The sequence below is a fragment of the Drosophila willistoni genome (assembly GCF_018902025.1).
Source record: "Drosophila willistoni isolate 14030-0811.24 chromosome XR unlocalized genomic scaffold, UCI_dwil_1.1 Seg143, whole genome shotgun sequence".
Classification (NCBI taxonomy): domain Eukaryota; kingdom Metazoa; phylum Arthropoda; class Insecta; order Diptera; family Drosophilidae; genus Drosophila; species Drosophila willistoni.
This window is the reverse complement of record NW_025814056.1, coordinates 7,786,893-7,798,926: the sequence shown is the minus strand read 5'-3', so window position 1 is coordinate 7,798,926 and position 12,034 is coordinate 7,786,893. Positions and strand designations below refer to the sequence as shown.

The 12,034-nt window shown below is 37.5% G+C and overlaps 2 protein-coding genes across 2 annotated transcripts in view; both read left to right on the top strand.

Annotated features, from left to right (window-relative positions):
* The window catches only part of LOC6645413 (receptor-type guanylate cyclase Gyc76C), a 30,055-nt gene extending 25,745 nt beyond the window's left edge, over positions 1-4,310 (top strand). The window contains exons 10-16 of the mRNA XM_002068210.4: positions 248-538; positions 603-935; positions 1,033-1,198; positions 1,265-1,574; positions 1,653-1,881; positions 1,954-2,118; positions 2,349-4,310. Of these exons, the coding sequence (XP_002068246.1) occupies positions 248-538; positions 603-935; positions 1,033-1,198; positions 1,265-1,574; positions 1,653-1,881; positions 1,954-2,118; positions 2,349-4,142 (3,288 nt within the window). The 3' untranslated portion in view covers positions 4,143-4,310. The remainder of the gene's footprint in view (positions 1-247; positions 539-602; positions 936-1,032; positions 1,199-1,264; positions 1,575-1,652; positions 1,882-1,953; positions 2,119-2,348) is intronic.
* Positions 4,311-5,772: 1,462 nt separating this feature from the next.
* On the top strand, positions 5,773-9,762 carry LOC6645412 (mucolipin-3). Its single transcript, XM_002068209.4, has 3 exons — positions 5,773-6,465; positions 7,628-8,478; positions 8,552-9,762. The coding sequence occupies exons 1-3, from the start codon at positions 6,025-6,027 to the stop codon at positions 9,297-9,299; spliced, it is 2,040 nt and encodes a 679-aa protein (XP_002068245.1). The 5' UTR covers positions 5,773-6,024; the 3' UTR covers positions 9,300-9,762.
* The last annotated feature ends 2,272 nt before the right edge of the window (positions 9,763-12,034 follow it).

The following is a 12,034-nucleotide window of genomic DNA, read 5'->3' as shown; positions in this document are numbered from 1 at the left end:
TATGTTTGATTTGCTATTACCCAAAAACAAGGAAATTAAAAGTAAAATGTTTTTACTTTCATATATAATTAGTTTTCTGTGTGTGTGTGTGTGTGTGTTTCCAACTGATTTTATTATTATTATTATTATTAAAGTATAGGATATAGTTATAAACTATCAACCTAACTATATTTTACAAGCACTGGCAACTAAGGCCGTCGGCATATGATTTTATTATTATTTTGTGTATTTGTTTTGTTTATTATAGGAATATAAACTCATTAATGGTTCGATTGATTGGCCTTCGGGCGGGGATAAGCCAACAGATGAGCCAATGTGTGGTTTTGCCAATGAGCTATGCCAAAAGGATGATACCCATTACACATCAACCGTGGCTGCTGTTGTCCTGGGTGTTATATTGTTCTGCTCTGGTGTGGTTACCATGAGCATCTATAGAAAATGGAAAATCGAATTGGAAATTGAGGGTTTGCTTTGGAAAATTGATTCAAGCGAGATAAAGGGCTATTCCGGTAACGAGATTGTCTCATCGCCCAGTAAGGTAGGTTTTATTTTTGGTTCAGTTGTTTCTTAATGTCAAGAATTTTCCTTTGATGCCTTTGCAGGTTAGCTTGATGAGTGCCCAAAGTTATGGATCACGTTGGTCAAATCAATTTGTCACCTCAACGGCTCGTTTACGGGGAGCTGTTGTACGGATCAAGGAGTTGAAATTTCCACGCAAACGTGATATATCACGTGAGATAATGAAGGAGATGCGTCTATTGCGTGAATTGCGTCATGATAATATAAATAGTTTCATTGGCGCCTGTGTGGAACCCACACGCATTTTGCTAGTCACCGATTATTGTGCCAAGGGCAGTCTATATGATATCATTGAGAATGAGGATATCAAATTGGATGATCTATTCATTGCCTCGCTCATCCATGACCTCATTAAAGTGAGTTCTAGATGGAGAATCCTATCCTGTATAGAAATGACGATGATGATGATGATTATGATGATTATTGATTTGAAAATTGCATTTTGTATTTTAGGGCATGATCTATATACACAATTCACAATTGATATACCATGGCAATCTCAAATCATCGAATTGTGTGGTCACCTCACGTTGGATGTTACAGGTGACCGATTTTGGTTTGCATGAGTTGCGTCAGTGTGCCGAAAGTGAATCAATTGGCGAACATCAGCATTATAGAAGTGAGTTTATAATAAGCATTAACCCCTACATACATACATTATTATTTATATTCACTATCTTTTTAGATCAATTATGGCGCGCTCCCGAATTGTTGCGCAATCATCACATCCACGGCAGTCAGAAAGGTGATGTCTATGCCTTTGCCATCATTATGTATGAGATATTTAGTCGTAAGGGTCCATTCGGACAAACCAATTTTGAACCAAAGGAAATTGTGGACTTTGTTAAGAAGCTGCCGCTTAAAGGCGAAGAGCCATTTCGACCCGAGGTCGAGTCTATAATTGAGGCCGAATCATGTCCAGATTATGTTCTGGCCTGTATTAAAGATTGCTGGGCCGAGGAGCCCGAAGAGCGTCCCGAATTCAGTGTCATACGGTAATAAACCACAGAAGCTTTTTTATATTAATTTATTAACTAATATATACATATAAAATTTACTATGCTTTCCCTTAGCAATCGTTTAAAGAAAATGCGTGGCGGTAAAACCAAAAACATCATGGATCAAATGATGGAAATGATGGAGAAATATGCCAACAATTTGGAGGATATTGTAACAGAGCGAACACGCTTATTGTGTGAGGAGAAATTGAAGACAGAAGATTTGTTGCATCGCATGTTGCCGCAATCGGTTGCCGAGAAACTAACCATGGGGCAGGGCGTTGAGCCAGTCTCTTATGATTTGGTAATTAAAACAGAATACGAATGAAATGGTTTACATTATACCCATTACGTTTTTGTTTCTGTCTTTTTATAGGTGACCATCTATTTTAGTGACATTGTTGGGTTTACGGCCATGTCGGCGGAGAGCACACCATTGCAGGTGGTTAACTTTTTGAATGATCTCTATACAGTTTTTGATCGCATCATACGTGGCTATGATGTCTACAAAGTGGAGACAATAGGCGATGCCTACATGGTGGTAAGTACAACACCATGAATGAGGCATATAAAGTAAATTCAAGTAACTTACCCCTAAATTGTATTGTACATAATTCGATAATAATTGAGCGTAACAGCACAATCTTCCTTACCAAAAATTGTTTGTTCAGACATGTCAATTTTGTCATCAATTTCTCCAGTTTCCCATCTCTTTCTCTCATGCATATCTCTCATATCAATTGTTTTTCTATCTTTATCGTTTTCGTTTAGGTCTCTGGTCTGCCCATCAAGAATGGGGATCGTCATGCAGGTGAAATAGCCTCAATGGCATTGGATTTGTTGCATGCAGTGAAACAGCATCGCATAGCCCATCGACCGAACGAGACTCTGAAGCTGAGAATTGGAATGCATACGGGGCCCGTTGTGGCTGGCGTCGTTGGTCTAACGATGCCGCGTTATTGCCTATTTGGCGATACTGTCAATACGGCATCGCGTATGGAAAGCAATGGTGAGGCATTGAAGATACACATTTCCAACAAATGTAAATTGGCGTTGGATAAGCTAGGCGGTGGCTATCATACGGAAAAACGTGGGTTGGTCAATATGAAGGGCAAGGGCGAAGTTACCACCTGGTGGCTAACGGGTGCCAATGAGAAGGCTATACAAAAGAAACCCGTTGATATGACCGATATGCCACCGCCGCTCTTCAGTCGACCGCGAAAGAGTCCCAAATTGAATCCGGATTCGCGGCAGCCAAGTATTCAGGCAATGCACTATTGTGGTACAGGATCCCGACGACAGAGCAGTGTACCAAGGCCAGCGGATGTAGAATCAACATATAGCCTGCAAGGTAGTATCTATCAGATGGCACGCGAATCGCCGCGCATGGTTAATAAGCGGGAGAGGGAACGAGAGCGTCCCTCCATCAATGGTCTGGGTGGTGCCCTGATTGAATCAGCTCAGGCTTCGCTCAGTACGCTGAATCATTCCGAAACAAATGAAACGAACTGTGATATGAATGCAGAAGCAGCAGTCGCCACTGCAGCCACCGCCTCAGTGGCTGCAGCGGCAACAGCAGCAGCTGCAGCGGCAGCAGCAGCAGCAGCAGCAGGTGGAGTTGGACTAGTGCGTCAGCCAAATGCATTGCATAAACCATTGGCCATGGTGCGGCCTCATAGAATCATCAGTGCTGCCCATTTATGCATGGCCGAAGATGGTGACGAGTCGGCGGCCGAATTACTTTTGCGCGAATCACGTTCCCTTGATCCTATGCCCTTCCAGCATTTGCTGAAACGACATGAGCGCGTCAAATTGCCGCCATCCAAGCTGCTGTCCAAGAACAACTCAAGATCTCTTGATACGGGAGTGTCACTGATCAGCGGACATCAAGCGACAACAACAACCGCCCAGCCAAATGGTCAGATTGATCCGGAGGAAACGAATATCAATGCCAATCTGGTGGATCTTGCGGATATGTCGGCCGCCAATCCTGTAGATGCCAATTATGAGAGCTATGACGATGAGTTGGGCCTTTTAATGCGTCACGATAGCTTTCCCAATGCCCAGATTCGTATTGTGCCCACAAGCAGCTGTGGGAAGCATTTGAATAACAATTGTAATGGCGGCAATATGCAAATGGACGAGGATTTGGAGTCACCATTACTGCAACGTCAATCGTCATTATCTGTGCCCGCCGAAGAACTATTGGACTCCACCAAACGCTGGCATTCGCTAGAGCACATTGATAGTCATCCGGGTAGTCATGGGAATAGTGTTAGCTATGCCACCGACATGCAAACGGGATTGGGCTCTCAGCAGCAATATCATCATCTACAACAGAATCCGAATCAGCAGCAACACCACCACCATCAGATCCTCAACCAGCAGCAGCGACCCCCACGAACTAAACTGGGCAATTGGATGGCCAGTTTCTTTAAGGGCAATGGCGTACGCAGCGCTGGCCCAGATCAGCTGGTGAAACGAGTGACCTCAACCAGTGGGCAGGGTATGAGATCGCCGGGTGGTTTCCAAGATGGTGCCCGCGATCGTGAGAGTATTGTGTAAATCGAAGGTAGAACGATAAACCGTCGGGATGGGAGGGGGTGGGGGGAATCAGGATGTTGATCGACCTAGAGAGGGGGTTAGGGAAGGAGCAGAAAAAGTTACTCAGGAAATGTGTTGAGCAGGAAATGAAGGTTTAATTAATTATTATTACACTATTATTATACACATAAATATATATATATATATTTATATATATCTATATATATATATATACATATATATAAACCTAAAACTATTAATAAATAAATGTGTTTTTTTTTAGCTTTTTTCTTTGTTATATGTGTATTTGTATGTATATCGTATGCGTGTCTAAAAACTAGGAGAACTCTCTATATATGTATATTACAAGGATATGGCTTCAATTCTAGCCGATTTTAAGCGGTCCCTAAATGTCAAACTAAATATATATACCTATATAACAAATAATATCCTATATACATGCATAAAAATATATATATATATATATATTTATATATATATACCTATATGTTCTAGAAAGTAGCCATAATGAGATAAAAAGGAAATATATAATGGAATAGATAAAAGAAAAAAAAAAATGAGAAAAATCCCATCTAGTCACAAGGTCTTCAGACTAGTTATTGTTTTATATAAAATATTTACATAATTACACATACACATCTTAATGTAACACCCACACAAACACACACACTATATATATATATATATGTATATCATAAAATAAAATTATAAAATCAGAAATATATAATATGCATATTTTTGCTTTTTCAAAGAAATTATGCTTATTAAAACAAAAATCAAAAAACAAAAAAAGTTGAAAAATAATCAAAATCAAAAATTCTAATTTAAACAAGAAAATACAACAAATATATAATGTATCGATGTGTTTTTGCTAGTATGTTATGTAATGTAAGTGCGTGTGATTGTACGTATTATTTAAGAACGCCCTTCTACAAAACAAAACAACAAAAAGAAATTGAAAACATAATTTTTATTAAATAATTAACGGAACCGATACATAAATGTGAGCAACGAGCAAAAGTGCGAGAAAGTTATATGCGAGATGAAATGTTTTTAATTGTATATGTATGTATGTATATTTAAAAAAAAAAGAAAGAAAATTTGTTAAATTTGCCATATATAAATACAAAACAAACAAAAAAACAATGCCTCAATTCTTTTTCATAGATTTAAATTTGAATTTAACGGGCAGTTTGTCATGTTGACTGTGACTGGTAACAGGTTGATTAGAGGGCTTAATAATCAACTAAAGTTTAATCACTGATTTGCTTTGCCTAGTTGCTCTAAGTTGGTACTATAAATATATTTTTATATAGTAGTTTGATCTACCAACTTTGTTGGCTTAGGAATGTTTCTCTTCGTTATAAATATGATATGTTGTGTTCATAAATGAAATAGAAAAATTATAATTTTTTTATTTGGTATATCTAAATTGATCGATCTACTATTTTTATACAGACTTGATTTCTTTTTCAAAATTTTGCTAAATTTCCTATATATGTAGTTTAACGGTCAATTAATGTGTGATTTACTAACACTACCGATAAATCACAGACAAGTGACTTGTGACTTGAATATTACACATCTCTAGTCAACCATCTCTAGCACACATATCGATAGTTTGCGACCTATCGGAGAAGTGTTTTTGTGTGTTTTATTTTGTGCTTTGTAGCAGTATTTAACAATCATTTCGCCAGAAAAGTTGCATTTATTGCATATATATATATACTATATATAATCCCATCTAATTGTTGGCTTGTGTTGACATTGCTGTAGATATTTTCCTTTTGCATGTTGAACCAGAAACAGGGCAAAGGAAAATCTCTACAACAACAACAGGGCAGCTAAGCTATTGTTAGCAACGCAGCCAGTGTACATTGAAATGCAAAACTACGGCCATGGAGATGGGGCAGCAGGTGGTGGGGTTGGTGGCACTGCAGTCCCCTCTCCAGCCGTTAAACGCCGTACGGACAGCTATGAAGCAGCCCAACATCATCCCAAATACACTGATGATGATGATGATGATGGCGGTCTCGAGGGAGTGGAAGAGGAATATGTTAATACTAGGATCTTACGCAGACAGGCTCAGCTGCAATCCACGCCATTAGCACCTGGTCCTGGAGCAGGAGGAGGAGGAGCAGTGCTACCTACTGCTACCTCATCAGTTCAAGGATATGTAGAGCAACCCGAATTTCCAAATCCCACCGCATCGGCTGCCTCTCATATTGAGGAGCGGATGCGTCGCAAATTGCAATTCTATTTTATGAATCCCATCGAGAAATGGCAAGCTCGTCGCAAATTCCCATATAAATTTGTGGTTCAGGTGAGACAAAACAATGGACTGATGATATGATTAATATCAAGAATACTATTAATTCTCTCTCTCATCATCATCATCAGACCTGTCCCTCGGTCCCTTTATCTTAATTAATTGTCTCATGATTCGCGTGTTTTGCATTGGGGCGGACGATCTGGTCACTCTCTCTCTCTTTCTCCCTTTATCTTTATCTATTTTTTTTTTTTTTCGATTCCCAGTGACACATATTTTCCCATAGTAAATATTTGCCTAGTTTAAGAGGGGCCAAGAGTGGCCTCCTCTTTTGACTAGACTTATCTTCTTAGCCTTATCTCACCTTCGGTCTAACTATGTATGTATATTTATATACATACATATATTTATATGGAACTACGCAATCGTAATTATACCTACTTGCTCACAAGTTTTGCAAGTACAAAAATACAATAGAATATCTACAAATTTTATGGTTTAATTTTTGTCGTGCGGAGGCTCACGGCATATTTTTTTTTTGGTTTTTGATAAATGCTAGCTTTAGGGGGATTTTTCATATGATTAATTTGTTCAATGCTGAATAAAAGTACATCATTTAGTTGGGTCACTTGGTAACGATGATACATATCTGCAAACAATTTTATAACGCTTCGATCTAGGCAATATCATCGATATATGTACCTATGACAAGGACGTTACAGAGCTTAGGATATAGAAAAAGCCCTTCAAATTAAATATATATCATTCAAACTGGACTTCAAGTGGGATAATTTCTTGTATATGGAATTCTAAGTGCCCTTGGTCTCTTAGATTGGGTCACCAAAATGCTTCATAATCAACAAAGTGCATTCTAGCTGAAATGAATGCCATCATATTACGAAGACTAGTAGTAGAGACTTCAACATAGATTTCAGACGAAAGTGTTTCAATTTTTAAAGAAAAAGCTTTAGCTTTGGTTTCGTTGGTTTCTTAGACTACCCCAAGTTATAAGTAGAGCTTCCGAGTTCAGAGAACTGAAATCAGAGCGTTATTGTTTCAAAGAAAAGTAAACTCACTCGCCCTTTCTCCCTCCAAAGGTAGCACTATCTCGCTCTCTTTCATTTCTCCAACTATTTTCAAGCTTTCTTTACTGTCCCCGTCTCTTTCTTATCAGCCAGTAAATAATGTCAAACTTTTTGGATTTCTTCCTTCACAGATTGTCAAAATCTTTCTTGTCACCGTCCAGCTGTGTCTATTCGCCCATGCACGATATAATCACATCAATTATACGGGTGATAATAGATTTGCCTTTTCGCATCTATTTCTACGCGGATGGGATTCATCACGTGAGGTAGAGAGCTATCCACCGGCAGTGGGTCCATTTGCCTTATACATGAAAGAGGAGTTCTATGACACTGTGCAATATGCCATAGATGGCTATGGAAATGTCAGTCGTTCGATTGGACCCTACGATTATCCCACACCGAATAATACAATGCCACCGCTTAAGCTATGCATGCAGAATTATCGCGAAGGTACCATATTCGGCTATAATGAATCGTATATATTTGATCCACACATCGATGAGGTGTGCGAATCGTTGCCTCCCAATGTCTCTAGCATTGGAGTGGAGCGTTATCTGAATGATCGTGGTAGACAAGTCAATTTCGCCTCATTGGTGAGTGCTGCATTGACGTTTCAGATAAAGACGGTAAATTTTAAGGCTTACGGTGGACCTTTATCGGCGCCCGATTGCTTTCGTTTCGATATATCCATCTTGTTCAATAACCGGGATCATGATGGTCAAATGTTACTCTCTCTGGATGCAGAGGCGACACGTTTAAAGTGCCATGGAGCTACCGATTTCGTATCGGAGGCTAATTTTGATTCATTATTGAGAAGTATATTGAACATATTTGTTCTACTCACCTGCGCCTTGTCATTCGCACTGTGTACGAGAGCCTTGTGGAGGGCCTATCTTTTGCGTTGCACTACGGTTTCATTTTTCCGTCAACATTTTGGCAAGGACTTGAGCTTCGATGGACGCTTGGAGTTTGTGAATTTTTGGTAAGAACATGAACTTAGCCTTTCCATTGATAAGTTACTAATTTCCTTTGGTTTTTTTCTTGCTTTTGTTTAGGTACATTATGATCATATTTAATGATGTGCTACTGATCATTGGCTCGGCATTGAAGGAACAAATCGAAGGGCGTTATATGGTGGTAGATCAATGGGATACTTGCTCACTATTTTTAGGAATAGGCAATTTACTTGTATGGTTTGGTGTCCTACGCTATTTAGGTTTCTTTAAGACCTACAATGTGGTGATACTTGTCCTTAAGAAAGCAGCTCCAAAGATTTTACGTTTTCTCATTGCCGCATTGCTTATTTATGCGGGCTTTGCGTTTTGTGGTTGGCTAATTTTGGGACCATATCACATGAAATTCCGTTCATTGGCCACAACATCAGAGTGCTTGTTCTCATTAATCAATGGCGATGATATGTTTGCCACATTTGCCACATTATCGACTAAAGCCACATGGCTATGGTGGTTCTGTCAGATCTATTTGTATTCGTTTATTGCCTTGTATATTTATGTTGTTTTGTCCCTATTTATTGCCGTTATAATGGATGCCTATGATACGATTAAAAAGTATTATAAAGAAGGCTTCCCCATCTCCGATCTCAAGGCATTTGTGGGCACACGCACTGCAGAGGATATAAGTTCTGGTGTATTCATGTCCGATCTGGATGATTTTGATCAGACCAGCTTCTTGGATGTAATGAGAAGCATTTGCTGCTGTCATTGCTGTCGTCCAACGCGCCAGGAAATCAATAATCAGGGTAACAATAGTGGCTATACCAGTCTCTCGAGTATTATGAAATAGTTTTCATTAATTTCCGCGTGTTGTTTTGTTTCTCTTCCTTTTTGTTCTCTTTTTTTTACCCCCTTGTTAGATAATTTCTCAAAATGTTGTGTTTTTTTTTTGCCAATATTTTTTTTCATATTTAAATTAAACAATTAATTTGTTTTGTTAATTGAATTGCCAAAGGAAGAACGTTATCTATAACGAAAGATATTATACAAATATATATTATTTATATATATATATTTACTGTGAGTGTGATAGTATATAGAGAGTAGGATGCAGCTAGAATACTATCTATGGTCTAATAAGGATGCATAGTGTGTACCAATGCAAATAATATACATACATATATATATGTATGTATATGCAGCAACAGGATAACCATTGAACCATAAAATTGACTTGAGATCTTCCATAAGCGAGAATGAAACGAGATTGATTACGTACAAATAATAAAAAAACAAAGTCACTGCATAGTTAATTATTTGATTTGTATTTTCTTTAATATCAAACCATAAGTTTCGGACGTAGAACATAAAATCATTGAGATTAACAAAAATGTGTGAGTAAATTCGGGTATATGATTAAAATACATGATATCAAAATGAACTAAGTAAGTCGTTTCGCCGACTTAGATATACCATGCACCAGTAAAACAAATATTTCAAATTTATAATACCAAATGCTTTTACGTATTTTTAAAAAATTCAGTTCACATGCTTTTTACAAGCATATCCAACTATCTTACCCAAGCATATGAGCACACTAGCGCCGCCACCAGCCAACGGCCATTTCCGGCCTTATGAACAAACGTTTGTATGCATATCTTCCCCGAAAGGGTCGTCTTTTTACACCTATAAAATGTGCACATTTACTGAGCAAATATACATACCAAATATGTTGTCTCTAGCTAGAACAGTCTTTGGGATAAGCGCTGTATTCAAATTGCGAAGGCGGAAAGGGGCGTGGCAAGAATTTGAAATAAACTCGATCACTTTACATACTAGACGAACCTACATACCAAATTTAGTGGCTCTGTCTCTTATAGTCTCCGAGATCTAGGCACTCAAACGGACGGACAGATGGATATGGCTAGATCGACTCGGCTGGTGATACTGACCAAGAATATATATACTTTATGGGTTCGGAAATGCTTCCTTCTGCCATGCTACATACATTTTGGCAACTTTAATATACCATTTCATCCTATGGGTGTATGGTATAAATATTATTTAGGGTAGATGTAAATGAATGAACCCAACAGTTATATATAAACGGTAACCAAACATACATACATACACAAAAAAGGAATAAAACCAATATATATTTAGTATATATTAAGTGCCCTTAGTTAATTCTATTTTATGTTTACAACGAAACGCTTGTAAAATTTAACCAAAAGTTAATAACTCAATGTTGAATCAATAAAATTTATACTGAATGATGTACACACCAAAAGCCAATTATTCACACACTGTTTAAAAAACGAAAACATAAAACCATAACTAATTGGCACTCGCCACCAAATATCATACTTTTTTATTTATTTTTAAGCTTAATTCTCCAGCATGATGTTATAAACTGAAAATAAACCAAAGACGAAACAAAATTGGTAAATTCATCTGATCTGCCGTAAGCTTTAAAAAGACTTGGCAGGGATAACTACTAATACGGTTCAAGCGAGCTTAATAGAGATATTAAAAAAGGGTTATTTACACTTAAATATATTTTTTACCGATCAAAATTTTGATCAGAAATGTAATCTTCACTTTATAAGATTTTGCATATCGATTTCCACATATCGTAATATAAAGACGTCGACAATTCTAAACAAAATATCACGTTTTTAAGAAATACTCATAGAGAAGATATATGTTTAAAGAAAAAAAGCTAAAATTTTTACTTGTTGGGGCAGAATCAATGTTAATTGAAACAGAAATTGTTATATCGCTCATGCTGTATACAGTGAAAGCTCCTGTGGGTGGACAGCAATGGTTTCAGTATTATCGTCCGCCTGTGGGAACGTATTTTATTTGTCCACGACTAAAGCTTTTACTGTATAGAAACATACACACATATTTTGGACATGTTTTTTTTCTTTTTCAACATATTTATTTAGACTACGACCTCCAGTCCGAAGTCTCTTCTAGGGAAGAATATTTCAAAGGCAGCACCAAAAACGTAAACAGATTGTCTTTATAGCTATTTTAAGATCAACCAAGTTGCATCATCAGGAGACTTTGCTTAGGAATTTCAGAACTGCAGTCGACATACCACATCTTTAACGGTAAAACAAGTTGGGAATTTTAACTAAATGAAGCGAGAAAAGATTGTTAAAGCTTACAGCAGCAGATTCCATTTTTTTGTACAACGATTGTATATAGGAAAAGAATTCCTTGTTAGCACATTGTGTCCAATCACCGATTTGTTTTATCATTAAGTGTAATTTGTATGTTGTCTAGTTGAAACATTGTATATACATATGTATATAATTAAATACTTTAGAAAGTGGCTAAAATTTTAGCCACTTTAGTCTTGCCCATCTGAAAACACATTGCATATACGTAATTTTAGAGTTGCCTTCGACATTTACGTACACCTTCAAGTTATGAAAAAAACGGCCAAAACAGGATAAAGCTGGTTATAAACTTATTAGCAAGCATTTATAAATGGATTCTACTTGAGTTGGATAAATATTACATTCTTGCTATCCTTGCGCCAAATTAGATATGGTCTAAAAAAGACAAACACTT

Coding starts and splice junctions, on each gene's coding strand:
- LOC6645412 (XM_002068209.4), top strand. CDS start 6,025: ATGCAAAACTACGGCCATGGAGATGGGGCAGCAGGTGGTGGGGTTGGT. Junction 6,466..7,627: donor CATATAAATTTGTGGTTCAG/GTGAGACAAAAC, acceptor CTTCCTTCACAG/ATTGTCAAAATCTTTCTTGT. Junction 8,479..8,551: donor TTGGAGTTTGTGAATTTTTG/GTAAGAACATGA, acceptor GCTTTTGTTTAG/GTACATTATGATCATATTTA.